This window comes from Maylandia zebra, linkage group LG20 (assembly GCF_041146795.1).
Source record: "Maylandia zebra isolate NMK-2024a linkage group LG20, Mzebra_GT3a, whole genome shotgun sequence".
NCBI classification, from domain to species: Eukaryota; Metazoa; Chordata; class Actinopteri; order Cichliformes; family Cichlidae; genus Maylandia; species Maylandia zebra.
This window is the reverse complement of record NC_135186.1, coordinates 7,231,666-7,253,720: the sequence shown is the minus strand read 5'-3', so window position 1 is coordinate 7,253,720 and position 22,055 is coordinate 7,231,666. Positions and strand designations below refer to the sequence as shown.

The 22,055-nt window shown below is 38.0% G+C and overlaps 3 protein-coding genes across 5 annotated transcripts; 1 reads left to right on the top strand and 2 right to left on the bottom strand.

Moving 5' to 3' along the window:
* Nucleotides 1-7,147: 7,147 nt before the first annotated feature.
* LOC143414176 (uncharacterized) lies at nucleotides 7,148-9,045 on the bottom strand. The gene is made up of 5 exons (XM_076877940.1): nucleotides 8,499-9,045; nucleotides 8,196-8,345; nucleotides 7,683-7,754; nucleotides 7,461-7,539; nucleotides 7,148-7,311 (listed from the first exon to the last, which is right to left on the bottom strand). Exons 1-4 carry the CDS (start codon nucleotides 8,658-8,660, stop codon nucleotides 7,471-7,473), a joined length of 453 nt encoding a protein of 150 aa, XP_076734055.1. The 5' UTR covers nucleotides 8,661-9,045; the 3' UTR covers nucleotides 7,148-7,311; nucleotides 7,461-7,470.
* A 1,955-nt stretch (nucleotides 9,046-11,000) lies between these two features.
* On the bottom strand, nucleotides 11,001-16,901 carry zgc:154075 (putative oxidoreductase YteT). Of its 2 annotated transcripts, none has more exons than XM_024806527.2 (14): nucleotides 16,717-16,901; nucleotides 16,324-16,432; nucleotides 16,025-16,109; nucleotides 15,876-15,949; nucleotides 15,723-15,782; nucleotides 14,800-14,907; nucleotides 14,361-14,414; nucleotides 13,850-13,980; nucleotides 13,603-13,657; nucleotides 13,402-13,494; nucleotides 13,172-13,306; nucleotides 12,503-12,604; nucleotides 11,672-11,833; nucleotides 11,001-11,459 (listed from the first exon to the last, which is right to left on the bottom strand). In XM_024806527.2, the coding sequence occupies exons 1-14, from the start codon at nucleotides 16,728-16,730 to the stop codon at nucleotides 11,331-11,333; spliced, it is 1,311 nt and encodes a 436-aa protein (XP_024662295.1). In that variant the 5' UTR covers nucleotides 16,731-16,901; the 3' UTR covers nucleotides 11,001-11,330. The 2 variants fall into 2 exon arrangements, with proteins under 2 accessions (XP_024662295.1, XP_004554137.1); XM_004554080.4 differs by having other exon boundaries at nucleotides 14,361-14,417; nucleotides 16,717-16,900.
* A 442-nt stretch (nucleotides 16,902-17,343) lies between these two features.
* Nucleotides 17,344-21,151, top strand: taf10 (TAF10 RNA polymerase II, TATA box binding protein (TBP)-associated factor). 2 transcript variants are annotated; one of them, XM_076878767.1, is made up of 5 exons: nucleotides 17,344-17,736; nucleotides 19,490-19,647; nucleotides 19,770-19,834; nucleotides 20,574-20,688; nucleotides 20,834-21,151. In XM_076878767.1, exons 1-5 carry the CDS (start codon nucleotides 17,610-17,612, stop codon nucleotides 20,921-20,923), a joined length of 555 nt encoding a protein of 184 aa, XP_076734882.1. In that variant the 5' UTR covers nucleotides 17,344-17,609; the 3' UTR covers nucleotides 20,924-21,151. The 2 variants fall into 2 exon arrangements, with proteins under 2 accessions (XP_076734882.1, XP_004554138.1); XM_004554081.6 differs by having other exon boundaries at nucleotides 17,346-17,742.
* Nucleotides 21,152-22,055: the final 904 nt, after the last annotated feature.

Sequence of the window (22,055 nt, the reverse complement as noted above, 5' to 3'; positions counted from 1 at the left end):
TAGTTGGAGGGGACCGGTCCCTTCTTGGGGTCCTTGGGGATCAGGACCGTCCGGCCTTCAGTTAGCCATTCCGGGTGTCTCTCATTAACTAGCAGCTGGTTCATTTGTGCTGCCAGACGCTCGTGGAGTGCAGTCAGCTTCTTCAGCCAGTAGGCGTGAACCATGTCGGGCCCTGGTGCTGTCCAACTCTTCATACTGGAGACCCTTTCTTGGATATCTGCCACTGTGATGGTTACTGGACCCTGTTCAGGGAGGTCGCTGTGGTCAGCCCTCAGATCCTCTAGCCACTGAGCATTGCCGTTATGGGTTGCATCCTTCTCCCATATGCTCTTCCAGTATTGCTCCGTCTCCAGCCTTGGTGGTGCTGTTCTCTTATTGTTCCCTTGCCACTGAGAGTACACCTTTGCTGGTTCTGTGGAGAACAGCTGGTTTATTCTCCTGCCTTCTATCTCTCTGGTGTACCTCCTCAAGCGGCTGGCCAAGGCTGTGAGTCTTTTCTTGGCAGTTTCCAAGGCCTCAGGTATGGACAGCTTGCTGTATTTCTTAGGCACCTTATTTGTCGCACCTTTCTGCAACTCCGTTAGTTGGCTAACCTCCCTCCGTGCTACTTTGATCTTGCCCTCTAGCCTCCTTCTCCATGGAGGGTACTGCCCCTTGTCGCTGTTCAACTTGTAGCCAAGCATCTCACTGATCACTGTTGCCGTATTGTAGATCAGCTTGTTAGTGTCGGTAATCGTGGTTGTAGGTATTGCCCGTAGTGCTGCATTAACATCATCTAGCAGACCTTCTGAGGGTACTTCACGTAATCTTGGTAACCGGCTACGGGGGATCCAGGTTTCAAGCTTGGCCATGATCCTATTTTTCAGGTCAGTTCCTCTCGCACTCAACGATCCTTCTCCTATCGCACTTGGGGCTATGTACCCAATCTCGGGTGGGGGTGATGATATCTCCCCCCTGACCTGGCGTCCTGACTCCTCCTTGCCGTAGCATTTGTGTTGTACCTCGTCAATCTCTAGCTGTGAGAGCAGTCCCTTCTTTCGAATGTTGGAACACTGAGCTACTAGTTGTTTCGCCGTCATTGTGGATGTTGGGTATCGAAGAATCCATAGGTCCCTCATCCTATTCATGTAGCCCCTTCCGCCGGGGTTACTTGCGTAGTAACATTCCAACAACGCTCTGTATATATATATATATATATATATATATATATATATATATATATATATATATATATATATATATATATATATATATACATACATCGGTAAAGTTATTTTTTTTTTAATGAACTCATTGTCTTAGTCACCATTTTGTCCTTTTCTTTACTGTTGTAACAACAGTTAAAGCTGGATATACTTTAAGGTATCCCTATCAGATAGTCTGTTAGGTATTGTGGAATCTGGGCAAAAATGTAGGATGCAGAAATGGGCAAGCACTGAGGGAACAAATTGTCATGGTCCTGAGTCTCTGGACTCAGTGGTTTTGTCTTGATTGTTATATATTATCTTTGGTTTTGGTTCTGTACTCCCTCTGCTCCAGTTCTGTCATGTCTCTGTGTAATGTCTAGTTTTTCTGGATCTAGCTTCATGCTTTCTGGCTGTTTCCTCCTCGTAATGTTCATTAGGTTCAGCTGTGTCTCCCTCCTGTGTCTAGTTCCCTCGTTACCTTGTGTCTGTACAGATATGTGTGTCATATTGTGCAGGCACAAAATGCAGTTGCAAGGAAATGTAGCTTACCTCTGACCTAGAAGTGAATCTACGTGCTGTCTGTGTCTGTAAGCGTGTTTGCATTGACCTCTACTGCACTCTAAGTCACCTTTCACAATATGTCATCTGGACAGTCCCACCAGATGAAGCTTATGACCCTCAGAAGACTGAATGCTAACTCTTCATGAGCACATTTGCAATGTGTGTATAAAATGATCATCACTACTTATGTTATAAAAGTTTTCACAATATGCCACTACTAAAGCTTTGTAAAAAATGATGTATTTCCCACAACATATATATGTATATATAGTGTGTTGCCTATGCTGGTTGTCACTCCATCTGCATTTCATGGTGTTCTCTTCATTCGTCCTGCGTCTCTCTGGTCTTCATCTTGCTTTATTATTATTTCAGGTCTCCTTATTAGTTTTCCCAGTTTAGGTTTTAAGTAGTTCTCTCGTGCCTCATTTCCTGTTTTCCATTTTGTAAATAAACGCTCACCTGCATCTTGCCATTTCCTGCATATTGGGTCCTTTCTCAACAAACACCACATGGCTTGCCCCGGTAGCCGTGACACAAATCAAAACTCTAAAACTGAGACTGAAGTCTAACAAGAACAAGGAAGCTCTGAAAATGATACACAGATATTTCAAGATTTACAAGAGGAATGAAAAACTTGAAAACATTATATTTTCATGAATATTTCTATGTCTACACAATGTTTATGCTCAAAAAGAAGTAAGATGAAGTTTCACATTTTCTGTTCCTACCCTCTTATTCCATTGTTTACAAATCAATATTCCAAATTCGACATTAAACAATCCATACATTTTTAACTGTATACAAGTCTAAACTCATATACAATACACACATGAAACAATTTAAGCTCTTAAACCAAAACAACAACAAACTACATTTTTACCTAAGCTAAACACCCTATGATGTTTGTAATTTGCTTCATATGGAATTATGCCTATGTGACAAACACCTTAATGAATACTTTAAGTTTGGGTTACGCTTTGCTTAATCAATAAAAATCAGGACAAAGCTTTATTATAACACAATAGGACATCTCAGTCACTAAGAGGAACATTTCCTATATTCATAAAATTTATTGTTTTTAAACAATTGTGTACATTTTTGTATAGATGTACCTTTCTTAACTTCATCTGTACAGGTGTTCCACACACTAATGCCTGTGGCTGTAATGTATGATATCTATGAGAACACATCACACAGGTATGCAGCTCCAGCTTTTGTTCTTCAAGTGTCTATGCTGACTGATGAATAATTTTTGTGAGTAAGTTAACTGAGAATAAAAATACATTTGTTTTTCCTTAAATAATTTTAGTTGAAAGCTGCTTGTAAGATGCAACACAAAATAATAACCAGTAAATCCTGATTACACAGACATCTTTCACATATCAGCGATCACAATTCATTACACTGTAATTATGAAAAGACTCATTGCTGAAGTATACTTTTAATGTGGCTGAAGCAGACCTGAAAAACCTGCAGTGGCAGCGTCACAAAGCCAAGGCAGCCAAGCAGCCATGCACTGAGAAATTCAAAGATATCACCAGCAGAGACGAGTAAGTTGTTTTTTTGTTTTGTTTTTTTACAGTATCAGTCAAAGGTTTGGACACACTCAGTCAAAATGGAGTACTTCTTGGATGCCGGTTTAGCTCGGCTGGATGAGCAGGTGACCATATGCCGCATGGCTGAAAGTGGCGGGCCTGGGTACTAGTCCAACCTGTGGCCCTTTGCCGCATGCCTTTCCTGTCGATCTTCACTGTTTCTGTCAAATAAAGCTGTTAAAAGGATAACAAATATATTTTTAAAAAGGAGTATTTCTTTATTTTTCATTATTTCCCATATTTTATAATGAAACACTCAACAAAAGAACATCAACCGAATTGATGCAGTAAGCTTCCTGCACTGACTTCATGTTCATTGTGTAAACAGTCAAAGAGTTTCGTGTTGGTTTTTATTATGACTTGTCTCGGATAATGAGAAACTTCCCTGCCCTCGGGTGTGTGCATATATTTGACTGGGGCTGTACCTGTTTGCCTGCTCTAGAGACATTTTACAGAGGCTGGATGATATTTTGACCCCTTACATTAAAATTCTAAATATGATAGAAACAGATTTCACATATTCAGTTAAAAACCTCGAGACCTGGCTCTGGATACGGAGAAGAAGATGGATGGGTGGATGGGTGGATGGATGGATGGATGATGGATGGATGGATGGATGGGTGGATGATGGATGGATGGATGATGGATGGATGATGGATGGATGGATGGATGGATGGAGTTAAAAACCTGTCAGTTACAGAGACTTTTGTTTTTTCATTTTTTTTAAAATAATTTTTTTCTCAAATTTAAATGTTGGCATCTTTTGTGAATCCTTTGCTGCTTTTCTCCCTTCAGTCATAAACGGTTGATAGGGTATTGTTGTCACCCCAACAGGCGGGTGGTGGATGGCCACACGTTCGGCATGGACATCCAACTTTGTGATGACTCAAGAATGAGAAGATGTAGGATTTTCAAATTAATACCATAGGTACATCTACTAAAAATCTAAGTACAATTTGCTGACCTTGATCTCAAGGTTTAAAATCAGAGATCAAGTTTTCTTCCAATGAATCACGCAAGAAGGAAGCCACTAAGGATTTTTAAATTCATCTACTAAGAGGTTGAACTAGCACTAGCAGTGGTCATTATTTTGTCCATTATATTTTTCTTTTAAATGCACATTTGAGTCAACCTTTCTTAATAAAATTGTCCCTCATTGTTGGTTTGGTTTTCAGATCCTTGAATGGGAGAGAAGTTAGCAGAATTGAGATTTAATTTGCCCTAACAAATTATCAGATTTGTCAGGGCAACCATACCTGACAAATCTGATAAATTTGATAACAGGAAATTTCTAAAAACTATGCAGCATACTGAAGACAAGTGTTTCAGGGTTAGTGTTGCACAGAGAATACACTTTACTGTCAGTTTCACTGTGATTTTGCCAACTTCTAAAGTAATAGATATCTGTTGTGCTTGGTATTAGGTCCCCTTGATGTTGGAATCCTTTTAAAAACAAACGCTAAGATGTTTTTTAACTTAAGGCTTGCCAGTGCTTAAATAGCCTAATAACCAAGAATGGTGAGTTGAAGGGGGAGCTGTATGCACTACTGATGGAGAAGAAACAGTTTCTACATGTGAAATCTTTGCTGGAAAATATGAGTTCAGTTTTCCAGCAGAGTTATTAAAGGGTCCAACACTGCCTGCCTCCCTTCAATATACTCAGGGTGTCTCTCTGTTATCTGGATTCACTTACCCTAACATCTGCAACAAAAAAAAGTGATCACAAAGCTAGTTAACAGCTTGTTGAGTAAATCCAGGGTTTCCCCTGCACGTTTCCATGTAAGGAGTGGCATTGGTAGCATCTGACCAATCACAAACATGAAAGAGTGTAGTGGCAGCAGAGCAGTTGATTTTTCAAAGGAAGATAAAACTATACTACCCGAAAAATCTTAAGAGATTAAACTCACAATACAGGCGGAAAACAATAAAGCTGCTGCAGACAAAGTAGTGACATGAACGTGTGTGTGAAAGGAAAAGGGCTCTACAGTAGTTTAGTAACAAAAGAGGTGTGTGAATTTCTGAATGTGTTTAAGGACTTTGGTCAGCGAGACTGGAAATATATGGATAGCCAGGAAAGCAAAGTGGCAAAAATGCTGTTTAAGTTAGCAGACTTAATATCACTACTCTGTTTTTAAGGCACAGGGCAATTAGAAGGATTATTATCAAGTATTTCATTAAATCAATCTTTAAGAGACAGTTTTATCTGTTGAGCTGTGTAATGATCTGAAAACAAAATTGCTTGCAGGGGGTCAGAGGGATCTTCCAGGAATGGTGACACTATTTTCCAAAGAACTGAATGGTCAGTGGGCGGTGATTTTATACCTGCTGATCTCTAATTTCAGTATCAAATTTGGAACAACATTCAGTGCTTGGAGTGCTTCACACTAGATGGCTCCATCTAGTGTGAAGAATCAGGAAAAACAGAGGATGTTGCTGAACCAGAATGCTAACGATGTGGATCAGCACATCAAAGAGAAGCTCGATCTGAAACAAAACAATCTCCCATTACTGCAATATTCAGGCTTTCCATACACAAAGGATACTGCACACATCAACGAGAGTATACAGAAAAGGTAATGGTAATAAAGTTAAAGTTAATCTCATGACTTCAGCAGTTGGACATTTTCAGTGCTACTTGTCTGACTGTACAAAGTTGTATTATTCTGCTATCCCCACAAATGGTGGAACTTCTGTACATAACTAGCTGCTATACCAAAGCTACTTGGCTAAATTTATTGACTTTTCCTGTTTGATTTTATACCCTTTCCCACTTTGTTATATGTGTTTCACTATTAATGTTGCATTATGGTATTTTTCAAATGTTATGGTTCTGAATCACATGTTAATATATATATCCTACCACAGGAATTGAGTTCACTGATTTTCAGTCCAATTCTTGTGTTTGGCATACCTCAGCCTTTACTCACTTTTTCCCTTCCTTAAAATTGACTCCTCGAACTTTGAAACAAAGGACATTTATGATAAGGATTTTAGTTAAAATAGATAGGCCATTGCTGGATTTTTTTAAGGCTACGCTCTACACCATCCCCTCTGCGAATAGCTACCTTATAGTAGTGGAGGGGTTTCTGTGTCCCAGGGATCCCAGGGGCTGTGTTGTCCCGGGTGCTTTGGTACCCCGGCAGGGTCTCCCATGGCCAATTTGTCCTGGGTGAGGAACCAGACAAAGGTTCAGAAGACCCCTATGAATACAATATCAAGGGAACAGTTCACCCTGCCCAGGATAGTGTTACCGGGGCTCTGCCCTGGAGCCAGGCCCAGGGAGGGTGGCCGAGGGCGAGTGTCTGGTGCCCGGGCCTTAGTCCTTGGGACCCGGCCGGGGCACAGCCTGAAAAAGGGACATGGGCCTATCCTCCTGCAGGAGGCGCCATAGGGGTCAGGTGCAATGTGTACCGGGCGGCGGCATTCTCTACTTTGTACATTTGTCAATGAATGACCGCACATCATTGTGAGAGCGAGAGAAAAATGAACTAGCAATACAACAAAACTCATCAATAAACCAGGGCAGATAATGGTTTGAGCATGAGCTTTCTTTCATTAGTGGCAGTTTGCAGATTGATAAAGAAGTGAAACCATATTCTCAAAATCCAAACAATGAATTAGTTTAATGCAAACAATGTTAAGGCTTTACTGAATCTTTTAGCAATTTTTTATTAACCTTAAAAAACATCAAATAAATGAAAACATAAAACAAAACATTAAAAGACAGATAGGCGCGACCCTTTGGAAACATCCCATCAAATCAATAAAAATCTAAAACTGGTCCATTAGATTAGTTGGTTTTTATTTTGTTTGTTTTATGTCATAACATGAAAAGTCAAAATACAATATACAATATTAACATTAACAATTTTTGGTAGAAAACAATAAGGGAAGCACACGGTGGGGCGGGACCCGTCGGTGTCAGTCTGGACTCTGTAGTACCCGCTCCGGAATCTTTGGCGTTCCTGCTGCAGTAACGAAAAGGAACAAACAGGTTAAAAATGCTCCAGTCATTAGAGATCAGAGGACAAACATTTAAAGCTGAAGTGAATACATGACAGTATTTTTTTTTCTTGAAATATCCACCACTGATGCTTACAGCATTGTGATTACTCACCTCTTCCTGGTCAGCCTCCTCTCTTCCAGGGTTGTAAAAAGAGGTAGAAGACTGGTTGGACCACATGATCTTCGTTTATCTGAAAATGCCAGTTTTAGAAACAAGTGTTTGTTTGTTTTTATCACTCACATCTTGTATTTGTAGAATTTAGAAAATGTTAAAACATGTACTTCTCTGTGAGCATACAATATACGTTCTATTCACCTCCTGATGAGCACCCACCTGTCGTCCATGCTGGAAGCCAGAGCTGGAGGGCTGAGGGCTGGATCTCCTCACTCGCCGACCAGGGGGTAGCTGTGAGATATCACTTGATGTTAAGCACCGAAAATGCTAACTATTATTCTTACGTTAGCAGTTTCTTTTATTTTTTTCAAAAATACTACAGATAACTTCAACAGAAGTCAGTTCTGTATGCACACTGGGGGTGGTAATTGGTTTGTGAATACTGAAATAGTTAGCAAAGTGCAACAAAATGTACCTTTATGTAACCAACATGAGTTCAAATATAGTGTGCTGCTACATGCTGCTAGTGCCAGAAGGTGGCAGTAATGTGCATAGAAGGGGTCAGAAATAGAGACTGTATAAGCCACTAATGACTGCGGGTATGGTGTGAGTGCAGCACAGTGAGATCAGACAACAAACATTTAAAGCTGAAGTGAATACAGTGAATACATGACAGTATTTTTTTTTCTTGAAATATCCACCACTGATGCTTACAGCATTGTGCTTACTCACCTCTTCCTGGTCAGCCTCCTCTCTCCCACGCTTGAAGGCAGAGGTGGAGTGCTGAGGGCTGGATCTCCTTGCTCTCCAGTCACGGTTCAAGTGTAAACCAGAGGTGGAGGGCTGGGGGATTGACCTCTTCACTGGCTGGGCAGTGTTTACCTGTTAGAGATGGAGTAATGTGTGTCAAAACTCTTGGCTTGTCTACAATGCCAGTTTGTATTTTTTCACCGCTCAGTTCTTGTTTTTGTAGGATTTAGAAGATGTCAAAACATTTACATTGTCTATGAGCTTATGAATATGCTTTCTACTCACCTCTTGATTGGCATACTTGGGTCGTCTATGCTGGAAGCCAGAGGTGGAGGGCTGAGGGCTGGAGCTTCTCGCCAGCAGAGCACCAAATGTGGTCCAATATGTTTTTTCGGGAGGGTGTTGGAGGGATTCAGGGCTGCTGTCCTCTAGCCACTTTGTCTTCATCTTTGCCTGTCAGGGACATTCAACAACCAGGTAAACATAAAGGGCAAACATACTCAAATATATGAAGTCATGGTACAAGTTTTGTTGCGATCTGCTTTGTTTTATTCTTGCTATTATTTACAGTTAAACCATTTCAGTGTTGATGTACTGATACCCATCAAAACACTGGTGCTGAATAAATGACAGTGACTGACACTGAGATCATAATTCTGATTGCCAAAGCTGCCAGACAGGATTCAAGGTGTAAAAAAAAAAAAAAGATTTAGTTGTATTTATTTCACTGTAAGACATTTTCTTAAAGAACTAAAAGAAGTTTTGTGGATTAAACAATAATGAAATGAAAAATATATTCTAGAAACCACTGTTCTGTTATTAAAATGTTAACTGTAGTGAAAAATATATTGTAGGTTTATGTTTTCTGTTTCAATACACATTTCAAGTAATTTTTTATCATGATATGACACCAACCACATTTAAAGGAAAAAGCAGAGCATTAGAAATATTTCATTTTTACATAGATATAAACAAAATGAAAACAATTCATTTTATCTGAAGATTTAAGTTTTGTAATGCGTTTTTTGTTATCATTATTAATATTATTTTTGTTTTGTTTTGCTTTTTTAAATTTGGTCAGTGGTTATTATTTTTTTTACCTTTAAAATTTTAAATGAGTCAAATTCAGTAACTGTGTGTAAAGGCTACAGCTGTGTGGAAGGAAGGAGATAGGTGCCAAATGCAGGACTTGCAGGACACAGAGGGATGAACTAAATGAGCTTACGCTCTAGAGAGCTGAAATAGGGGTAACAGAAAATAAAGCATAATAACTAGAAGCTAAAAAAGTAAGGTCTCAGGAAACTGGAAAACAAGAAATTTGTGTCCCACAGTAAAGGCACAGAGAGACAAGACAGTGAACAGAGGGAAGGCACATTAACAAAAGGTAAAGACTGGAAATAAGGAGATGCTAAAGAGCTTACAGAACTAGAAATACAGAAACAAAAACCAAGAGACTAGCAATGAAAAATCATAAAAAATTTAAGTTCAATTCATAACAATAATAATACAAAACACAAAACACTGGGTCACCGACCGAGGACCGTGACAGAGAGTCTGTTATATTTACCACAAGCTGCTTTAAAGGTTCAAAATAAATACAATAACTAAAAGATGCTTTTTACTCTTGTTACAACAAAACAGTGATTCAAAAGGTTTCCTTTCACAGGACTGCACAGAAAAAAATGCAGGAATGTAAAAAAAAATTGTACAATCTTTAGATTTGCAAATATGAATTTCAAGTTTAAACACCTGATTCAAAAACAAATGACTTGAAGAACTTATTCATTTATTCATGCACTTACTTTTCCCATGCTGTCAGTCGATGGTCAGTGGTTTTGCAATCCAACAAATTTCTGCTTGCTAGTAAATCCTTGCTTTGCAACCGCTGTGATAGTCAATTTCTCTCCAAGCTCTGGATTGAAATGGTGAAGACCTTTGCTTGTTATGTTTCATATATGTTATGTTACTTTAAATGGTAACGATAGCAAAAATGGAATCACAACATAATTTTGTTACATGGAAACCTGCTGCCATGTGCCACTTTAAAATGTCTTTTTGTTTTAATTTTATAGTATAGAAATACTTTTTTTTATCATACAGCCTCCATTTAAAAAATTATTTTTAATTAAAAAAATATCACTTTTTACTGCACTTGGTGTTCTGCATCCCCAAACGTTGATTCTGTTCATCTGGATGTAACGTTTTCATTGGAAGAAACGTTTCATCACTCATCCAAGTGACTTCTTCAGTGTCTTGGTGTTGTGTAAATAAGCTTTCTTGTTACATAAAGATCTGACAGAGTCCTGTGCTTGTGCCCGATCATTCACCCAATATTTCCCTACCTATTTGCCTCAATGAGCAGTTGTAAAGTGGTGTGATAAGTTGTGAAATTCATGTTTTCATTAATAACTGAGGTCTCATGTACTCCATTTGTCCTGATGTCAAAATGTAATAAATTATTGGGACCAAAAAAAAAAAAAGATTACAGGTTTCAGAGCATCATACGCTTTCATCCAAACATCTTTTTTATGGAAGAGGTTTCACATTTCAGCAAAGCGATGGCAAACAGCATGTCTTACAATAGCATGGCTTTGGAGCAGAAGAGTCCAGGTGCTGAAGATTGGATGTGACACACAGTCTCAAAATTTGAGTGCGGTTGCCATTAAATTCAAGATTACTTTTTTCTTTAAATAGTACATATTTTCCATGTCCTACTGCCTCAAGACTAGTGTCAGGCTTTGTAGCGTGATAGTGTGTGGAAGAAAAAAAAAATGTGGAAACTAAAGACACAAGACTAAAAACAGATTTTATTTAGCATTTATTAAACCAGGCAGTCCCTTGAAATTAATATTTCTTTTTCTGACATGAATCAGTTATGTAATCATTTTAGGAAGTGAGTGTCATTGTCATTAATCATCATACGTTCTCAGGACATCTTTGCTTCACTAGAAAAAAGTCCTTGTTATATATGTCAGTGTGTGGATATAAATCTAGTAATTGACAAATGAGAAAGTTTAATAGTTTTGTTCAATAACTAACAATATAGGTATTACTACACTGATTTATTAAGAAGCTATAACAAAATATGCTAAAAAAAAATGTTGTAGGTATTTTTTTTTAGCTCTGTTTAATGTCCCCACAGTGCAGCACTCTGCTCTCTAGTCGTGAGCGCTCAGCTTCAAACACCAGCAAATGACTCTGCAGTGTCTCCACAGGACCAGACCGTATCAGTGATGGATCATTGTTCTGTATGCATATAAAGATATATGAAAACAAAAATTAGCCATCACAGAGCAGATACACATAGATACGACACATGCATCCTTTAAGTCCTGCATCACAGGTACAAGAAAAGCAAATACAGACAATCTCAAGTGGAAGTAGAACTCAGCAACAACAAATCTTATCTAAAATTAGATATTTAAAAAAAAAAAAAAAAAAGTGTAATGAGCACTCACTGCCACAGCAGAAATGAAGGCATGCATAAGGCAGTAGTCTGCTCCACCATGTCCACTCATACCGAACTGCCTGGTAGTGTTGTAGTCTGCTGTGTGCTTTCTGGATTTCTGGGTCAGGAAGTTGAACACATGGATCTCGTGGCCATTGCATGAGAGCTCGCCCTGAGAAGACCCAGTTCATTATGTAGGAAAGAGCTGAATTTTAGTAAAATACTTAACTCTATGTTTATCAAATACTAAAGATTCAAGGAGATATCATTTCATCAGTCGCACATCAGTAGTATGAATGATAGCTCATCGAACTGGTTTTATCAACAAGGTTTTTGTCTGAATATTGAAACTTTGTCCTGTTTTTGAGGGTGTCCAAAGCAAAATTGAAAGTATTGTAAAACAACTGAATCAGTTTTATCAAATAAGGAATTGCTAAAATATAATAGTTTTTAAATCAAATGGTCATAAAAAAAAAAACATGGAAATACACAGATTTCTGTGAATGTATGACGAGGCAGGAAATCCCTAATTATAATAACATATCATTGTTAAACCATTTTTCAACATATTATGGAATGGGTGATTTTGGTCTGCGGTTCTGCTTTATGATGCAGAAGAGTGCCTTTGTCCTATGAAGTAAATAACATGCTTCTAACAGTTTGAACTGTTACAGGGTCTATAAGGATTAACAGTGCTGTGATATATGTTTCTTACCTGCTGTATCTGTAAGCATTCACACTTTTACTTTTATATAATTCATTTGCTAATTAATGTGTTTCTATGTGATTTTCTTCAGTCTCTCATTCTCATCTTTCCCAGAGACATTAATTACAGTCCTACCTTGCTGCCGTAAATGGTTGTTTTTCGCTTACAAATCTCCTCAGTGAATGCCACCATGGAAAAGGCTGCCGTCACACCCCCTTCAAACTCCATGTTGACAACCTGCTCAGGAGATCAGAAAAGTTAAAAGAGATAAAAGGAAAGAATCACAGACCAAATAAATAAATAAACAAAGTGCAGTCTGGGAATTCGTATGTCAGTCAGCTGATTTAAGCTATGGGGACAATGTCCAATATTTTGGGCAAATGCACATAATTACAAAACAAAAACTAATCTCAGCAACAACTAATGGTTCTGTAATTACAGTCCTCCAAATTCAACCTGTCTTTTAGTCTCACACACACCATCTTCCTGCTTGCAACAAAGCCTGCTTAAATATGAGAGGTACAGTATAGAACTGCAAAACGGCAGAAACCAGAAAGCTTCTTGTGCTAAAAAATAAATAAATGAATAATAAATTTCACTGTGTTTAAGTTATTTTAACTCATATGCAGATAACTGTTTGTTGAGATTAAAGAAAAAAGAAAGTACACATAATGAAAATGGTGCAGGTAGAAGTACAATATATTCTGTATATTCTAAATGCATCTTTGATGCCTGATAGGAACCTAATACTGCATAACTGAGTCAGAAAGGGTCAGTGCTGCAGATTTCACAGTGTTTTCTAACCTGGTTACTGCAGACATCATTGTCACACTCATAGACACAGCGGCCATACGGTCCAGTCTTCAATGCCTCTGTTACTGACTCAATGTCTGGGAGTGAATTAGGGCATATGACTGATACTGGCCAGCCAGTGTGACCCTAGCACACAAACATACAAAACACAAAAATTATTTATAAGAAGTATATAAAAAAAAAGTACATAAATGATGAAAGTAAATTGGTGAAATTTTTACCTTCTTCACACTGTCCAAGTAGATTTTGCATGCTGAGTACGGGCAGTCTTTTTCTACTGAACAGTTAAGGCAGCGATCTGCAGCCCCTGCTGGCTGACACAAAACTAGTAACGTCACAGTTTATATTCATGCTTAGTACAGAGATTTCTACCCATCATGGCTACTGATTATCTTCATTTGATCACTGAACAGACAACATACCTTGTTGTCTTTATTGAAGTGGCTGACGGATCCAAATGACGACACTTTCACACACCTGCCAAGAACAAACTGCCAGAGTAAATAATCAAACTACACAAAAAAACATCCCCATTTACCTCTAGTCCAACAAAATTGGGCTAAACATGTAGTTTTCTAGCTGTTTTAGGCCAAAATAAAAGAGAAAGAAAATTTTACTTTTGAACATTGAGCCTTGAGTTTAATCACTGACTACTGTCTAATGATATACCTGCGCCCTCCAGCCCAGTGATGTATGAGGTCAATGTCATGGCAAGATTTAGTGAGAAGAGCAAAAGAGCTCTCTGCTTCGTTTCTCCAGTTCCCTCTAACAAACGAGTGAGCAAAGTGATAAAACCCAACCTGGAAGAAAGATCGATTCTGTTTTTAACCATGCTGCAGAAATGTTAACATTGAATAACACTTTAAAAACCCTGAAAAAACCCAAAACATAACAAAAACATACAATGCTACAAAATTTTGTCCACAGGCCACAACTATGTGCAAATGTCTCCAAATTATGATTTTCTTAATGAATATGTTAATTATGAAACTATGTCTTATATTGCAATATAATATTAACAACAAAAGAAAAATCAACATGTGTCTGTTAAATTCAATTTAACAATGGTAATAATAATAATAATAATTTATTATTATTATTATTATTATTATTATTATTATTATTATTATTATTATTATTATTATTATTGTTGTTGTTTCTATCGTATCTGCCTGCTCACCGGTTCCAGGTGCTGAATATGGATCACTTCACCTATGACTCCAGCATCTATGAGCTTCTGTAAAAGACCATTTATTTTTATAAATAAAAAAAACAGCAAAACCCTCATACAGATTTTGTAAATTTTCTTTACCACTTTCCCAAGTATGAGAAAATTGTAGTTTTGACTTAATCAAGTCAAAACAGCCTCAGCACTCTTGATTAAAATGCTGTTTTTGATGGGGTTTTTTTTTTTGCACTTTCACAAACACAAAAGAGTGCTCTGTTTGCTTATTTTTCCTCAATCCTGCTGATTCTGTAAATGTGTGGCTGTTTTGAATGAGAAAGAGTTCCTATAGATTTTAGGCAGATGAAGTTTAAGTGTTTGAACCCACAATAGATTCCACTACCTGCTGAAGAAAACTGTCACAGCTGGATAAAGTGCACTAGAAAATGCTCACCTTTATCTTGTGGATGACTGGATCGTACCGGAGAACGTGACCCACGGACAGCATCACGCCGCTCTGAATGCAAGCCTCCACGATCGCCGTGCAGTCTTCTACAGTTGTCTGAAGTCATGTGGGGACATTAAAAGAGGGACGCTGTGCTTCAGTTTGATGTAAAATACTGAGGGTGTGTGGTTTTGTTAAAGCTTTTGCTCAGAATAGTGAATCGTGAAAGCAACTAAAACAAACAACTGTTGGGTCACTCTAGCTCAAATCAGCAGATTTTAAAGCTTTAAAGTTTGGACACGTAGAACAATTGCTGTAAAAATTTAGCTTCATGTATCAAATACTTTTCCAGATGTCCTTTCTTTGAAAAAAATAATCTGTTGACCCACTTTCAGAAGTTTTTTTTTTTTTTTGTACATTAAAGACCTATTTGAAGATATTTAATATTTAAAACACTATTCAAGATAAGCCTGAAATTTTCACTGGTCTTTCTTGCCATCTGTAATTTTGAACAGATACATAAAAAATGTCTAAGTATTAGCCAGTTTATGGTGTCCTGTAAAGTTCCATATTTGAGCACACACTAATAAAGTTCACATTAAAGAAAATTAAAAGAAAACACAGACTACTTTTAACATTATATTTTAAACTGTCTTCTCTAAATACAAATTTCAAGATAGAAGAAAATATCTTTGCTTGATGTTGATACTGTTGTTCAAACACTGCCTCAGATTTTAGAATGCTAAAATAAATGGTCTGAGAGAGGTTCAATGGGCCATTTTTCTAAACAATACAAGTTAAAAAGTATTTTTTTAAAAAGAAGCTAAAATCAAACTGTGTGTCCAAACTTCAGACAATAAAACTTTTGGTGCAAATCAGGGATTCATTATTACTGTAAACTCAGTTCATCAATAACATCCACAAACACTCACTGCCATTGGTTTCTCCAGAAGAACATGGTATCCCTTCTTTGCAAAGGCCACAGCAGGTTCCTAGGAAGCATAAATGTGATCACCATAATAATTAATTTAAGAACATCTCAAAGTAATTTAAACCAATAAATATTTGCTGCAGACAATGTTTACCTTATGGAGGCGATCTGGGGTGCAAATTAACACAGCGTCTGCAAACTTGTCTCTTTCAACTACAGCCTGCCAGTCTGGATAAAAGAGGACTCAGTAAGGACAAGGCAGATAATTATAAGGATTTGACACTTTTTCTCTCTTCCTCTCACCTTCAAATACGTTTTCCTCCACGATTTTGTGTTGTTTTTGAAGTTTGGTCCTTGCAAATTTCCGTGGATCAGCCACTGCAACAACCTGAGGAGGTCAAAGTGAATAAATCAAGGTACGCCCCGTTAAATATTACAACTTACTACGTGACATTGGTAGGAACAGCTTGCATCAATGACTTGAGCATAGAAGGGTTATAATTAGGAGACTAATTTCAGATTTCAGCTATTTCCTTTCGACAGACGAAGACATGCTGACGTTTTGACAAATGTTTCCCTCAGAACCACAAGCCTCTCCTAACCTTCATTCGTTCGGGATGAATAGACGCATACTGGGAGTAGATTTCACCCCGACATCCTCCTCCTACCACGATGGCACGGACAGGAGCAGTCATTTTGCCAGCCTGTGAACTTTGATACAAATTAAAGCTTGTAGGTACACCGCCACAAAACCGAAGAAAATACATAATCGTGAGATTACAGGTTGAGCAGTCCTCTACAGATGCACGATACTTCCCTTAATACGGCGATATGTAAACACGTTAAACCTACAGAGATAGGCACAAAATTGCCAATCATTTAAAAGTGGACTAAACTGAGTGATTATTGAACAGGGGACGAGAGGAACTTTGTGAAAGTCGTTAATCGACGTTTGTGGAGAATTTAACTTGCACGTTTATAAAGGCTGTCAGTACCTGTTTTGTCCCATTCAACTGTCACAAACGTCCGTCTCCCGCGTTGGTCAGACGAATACAGGACTAAAATTTGTCCAGAGCTCAGCATACAGTCCACTGCAGTGAAAGACTGACCACAAAAACGGAGACTCACTTCTTCGAACAAGAATATCAACCGAGAAAATGTCTGACACTCCCTTAACGCCCCCTGCAGTGTTCACGAGATCGCTCTGCTGTATTCAGTGCACCTCGTAAACTACCACTTCGCACCGCCAGTAGAGGTGAATCTCTGTTTAAAGGTATAAAATCGCACCGCTAGATGTCAAAAGATTGCAGACTGCAATCAATTGAATGCTGATTTCTTACAGGAATTTTCTGACAGGGCAACATGATTGCTTATTCAAGCCAGAGCCTGATCCCATGTCTTCATAATGGATTCATTTTAAGTTTATGAGAATGCATCAATTTATTGGAAGACATAATTACACACTAATCATTTTATATTTGTGAGTACAATATAATTTTGAACAAATCTGAATTAAATGCTTTAAATATCACGAAGAAAGTGTATTAATTTATAACCTACAGTCTCCGCTACGGCAGGGGGCGTAGGAGGCGGTGTGCAGTCAGCAATAAAACACATAGAAGAAGAGGATGACTATAGGTCACGTGAAGCGATCTACTTTACAGTGGTGGCTCAGCGTTTTACTGCAAAGGACTTAGGAACACTTCTGCTACGAGTTATAGTTTTTTTTTTTTAGTTTTGGTAATTCATTTCGTTGAATTAAAGGGTAGAGTTATACTAAAACAGAATTTTGTAAAATATTTGTCTTACAGCTATAAATCGCGGATTTGTGGTGTTTTGCATATTTCGGTGCTAGTTAACCACGGTTAGCTCGTTAGCTAACGCCAACATGAACATGGACAACTTAAATCAGTCTGTAACAACAGGAGTGCCTTCTACCACATCGTCAACGGCAAGTAATTGCATTGCCAATGATAATACGACAACCAACGTGAGCAGCATCCCGTCGGTCACAAGTAATGGTAACGTAACGTGGCTTTGTTATTGTCTTTGTTATTATTCTGAGAGCATTTGATGATTTCATCTCGCTGTGGAAGTCGGAATTTTCCACGATGTACATTGACTTTGTCAACATTACCAAGCCTGACTGAGAGAAACGCGTACTAACCTGGCTGCCGTCTTACACTAAAGTGATTTAAACATATTTATTACAAAACCTACCAACTACCATGTTTCAGGTTAAGTCCGTATCACTAACTTAACCACTGTAGCAATTTTTAGATTGTTAGTACAGTAATTTGCAAAAGTCTCAAGCCATCCATGATTTCCTTATATTTTGCCAGGGAAGATTGGAAATGGGTACAGTGTATTGCAAAAATGTTAGTATATAAGGTAAAAACAGTTTGTGCAATTCTCACAAGCTTGAAAATAAAGTGAATATTTGATATGATCACCTTTATTATTTAAAAGAGCTTGAATTCTCTCAGGCAAGCTTTCTTGTAGGTTCTTTAAGTCGTCACAGAAAGTTCTGATTCTATTTATCTGACTGTTGAGATATGTTTTATCACTCATTCAAGTGACGTCTTCAGTTTCAGCTGACTGTGGGGTCCCCAACCTTGTGAACATTACATTTGCATAAAGACTGAAACTAACACAACTGACTAACTGTTAGGTCAGTTTCCTGATTACTAATATAGAAATTGTCATGATCATTAATTAATGGCCATGGGTACCGTTCAGTGAGAGTTGGGGAATTGGTGCAGTCACAGCATTGTGAGATGGTGAAAGACCCTTTGGCCCCATCCTTAAGATAGATTTAATTTTTATGTAAAAATGGGAAACTACTTCTCCAAGTAGTCTTTAGCAATAGTTTTCCAGGCTTCTTGAAGGACATCTAAAGCTTCTTTGGATGTTGGCTGCCTTTTGCTATGTTGTCTGTCAAGGTGGTCCAACTATTCTTCAGTAAAGTTGAAGTTTGTTCTTTGGGATCCCGATCCATGAGTGATAGTGCTTAATTGTATATTTTTCTTTCCAGGTATTTTTTAATGCATTAGCAATATGTTTGGCGTCATTGTCATGCTAAAAGATGAAACTGTGTCCAGATAGTTTTTTGTGGTGGATATCAAAATCTGACCCTATTCATGTGTGTTTATAATTTAATCAAGTTTACCTAAATCCTCAACACCACTGGCCAAATAACCAAGCGGCAAAAGGTGCAACTTATCCTTTAGGTGCAGATGCACAGCTACACTCTTTTGATGATACAAATGTTCACATTTTGGACTGACAAAACAGATGGTTTGAAAGAGGAGTAAAATAGGCCATCTTTGCCCTGTGTCAACAAACATCACTGAACACAAGCTGCCACCTTCAATGCTATCTTGAGATCCCTTTCCAGACACTTCAACCCTTGCCTCAGGTAACCTCAATAGGTCATGATAGGGAGGGGCAAGGTCTCACTTTAATTTCACTTGAAACCTCTGGTTTAATGACTCATTCCCTTTTTTAACTCCTTGGCTCATGTCATGTCACACACGATTAATAGTAGGTCAACGATTATCTCCAAAGGTGACATTCTGCACTAGGGTTTAAATATCTGGGACTCTCCACCTTCGTTATTTGAACTGAAGAAGCTTTTGGATAAGACGTGAAACGTCTTCACAAACTTAAAGAAGTTCAGTTGGCCTCCTTTTGCCTAATTTTCCAGAGGGGTAAAGCCACCCTTTTTCCAAGCATTTAATAGACCCTTCTTGATGTCTCTTTTTATAGCTTCGTCCTCATCGGCTGTGGTGACACCGTCTGCAGACACATCTGTTTCCAATGGAGTGTATGTTCCTGGTGGCATCACCAATGGAGATGTGAAGCCTGCCGTTTCCACCACGCCACTGGCTGATTTCCTCATGCAGCTGGAAGAGTACACTCCCACGGTAAGTCAGTTAACCCTGCTACATCATATCTTCACATGTTTTTGACAGTAATGTTTCTTAATCAGTGCTTGATTGGCATATACATAAGTAGTTATTAACCCCCCCCCCCCCCCCCCCATCAGATTCCTGATGCAGTCACAGGCTACTACCTCAACCGGGCTGGCTTTGAGGCTTCTGATCCAAGGATGTGAGTACACTCAATTCTGGTCTAATGTCATGGACTTGTCAGTTTAGACATTAAATACAGCAAAAAGGCTCCACCTATACATGTGTCCTTTAAATAGACTGGGAAATTGTATACTAGGAACAGCTTTGTGTCTGTCAGTGTGCACGCATGGAGGAGTACATAATCCTGATATGAGTGTGACTAACAAAACAAACAGCACAAATCATAAGGCTGCTCAGTTGGTACATTCAGAGGTTTGATTGATAGCCACCAATTTACTTAACAAACCTATGACTTAAAAGCCTTTATATAATATGAGTTCACCATTAAAAACCCGAGTTCAAGGCACTGAATGAGTCGGAAATTAATGTAATCTGGCATTGGGAACATGTTGAAGTCACAAATAGATGACTGTATTGTCAAATATTTCTATGCTCCTGCTTAATTTAAAGAATTTCCCAATGATATACAGCATTTCTTATCTTAATACTGTATTAGTCAGGTAGCACTGTGCTTTCTGATATTAAAGGGAGTGTTGGCTGATTAGATTTGCTTAAAACAAACTGGCTTTAACCTTTTAACCAAAATGCAACATCTCTAACCTTGTAAGACTCTTTAATGTCAGCTTTGTGATCACTCCGAACAAGATCAGAGAAAATCTGAGGTTTATGTGTGTGGTGTTTTTCAAAGTAAGGATACAGATAGGCTGTAAACCATTAAGGGAAGAAGTCATTAATTATTTTCTTTTTTCCATGCATAGAATTCGTCTGATCTCCCTCGCATCTCAGAAATTTATCTCAGACATTGCCAATGATGCGCTGCAGTACTGCAAAATGAAAGGCACTGCCTCAGGAAGCTCAAGAAGTAAGACAAAGGTAAGCTTGTCTAATTTTAACAGGCACTTTAAATATGATGTACAATATTTAGAGAGCGCTGTGTGAGTGTTGCTAGAAGAGGAAGGTTTCATCTGCTTTCAGTTATTTTTGTTCCTGATAATTTTCTTCCTCCTCCCGTGTATAGGATAAGAAGTACACATTGACTATGGAGGACCTGACTCCTGCCCTCGCAGAATATGGTGTGAATGTGAAGAAACCTTATTACTTTACATAAAACAATTTCTTTAGAGCTTTTTGCTATTGCTAGTACTTATCTGCCTGCTTGCACAGCAGAGTTTGTGACAACCTGTATTGCTATTTTTTTTTTCTCACCTTGAGTTAGAACAACTTTGAGAAATCTTTGCAGTCAATTTGCATTTGGTCATTTGTTTTGTGGCACAGTCTTTGCAATTTGTTAATTTGTAAAAATGTTTTATTGTGAAAATAAAACCTTTAACAGAAACATTTTCCCACAAAGGTGTCAAAATTAGTTAAGCTAATCTTTTCTGTATGACTTTTGTTCCTCTGCCTTACAGTTCAAATTTCTTCAAATGTATTTTACTGGATTCAGATCAGGGACATACTTTGTCATAACTTTCTCCTTTTTCTTCTTTAAAACAACTTTGGTAATTGTCGGTCTGTCTGGGATCATTTTCGTTTTGGAAACTTCCCCACTTCCAAAGCTTCTTCAGACTGGGAGCCTCGCTTAAGTATATAAGGTTTCATTTATAATGCTGTCTTAAAATATTGTCTGAACTACAGTCATGCAGCTACATCTCTATACATCCTGGCCGACACAGTTCCTCTTAGCCCTTGCTAGAGCCACATGAAACCTACTGCACCCATCAGACAAGGCTTTGTTTTTTTGGTGAAGGTCAGATTATCAGTTTTCCTGGACTTTTGTGAACAGTGATTTTTTTTTTTTCTTTTTTTTTTTTTTTTCCTCCTTTATGGATGCGGCCCATGACAGCTTTATGTGATGTTCTTCACAAATGTCAGATACCAGAGCAGGACTGACACTCTGGAATTCAAGTGATTTACACCCCCAACATTTTCATTTTGTATTGTATAATTAGTCTAAATTGGAAATTTCACGTGTGAAAGATTTTTTGCTGCTGTATTTATAAGCATAGATTTGAGATTATAGATGGTATAGATTTTAATAAAAGAAAAACTAAGTTCCAGACCTTTACCTTACCAGTTGATACTCACTTAATGAATTTGATATGGAAAGGACTACTAAATGCAGTAATTTCGTTGACAGTTTTTTAGGTAGAAGTAAAGACAAATTCAGCCTTTTTTTATTTATTTTTTTAAAATAAACTGTTCATTTGTTACGCTGCTATCAGTAGGCATGTCGCCATTAT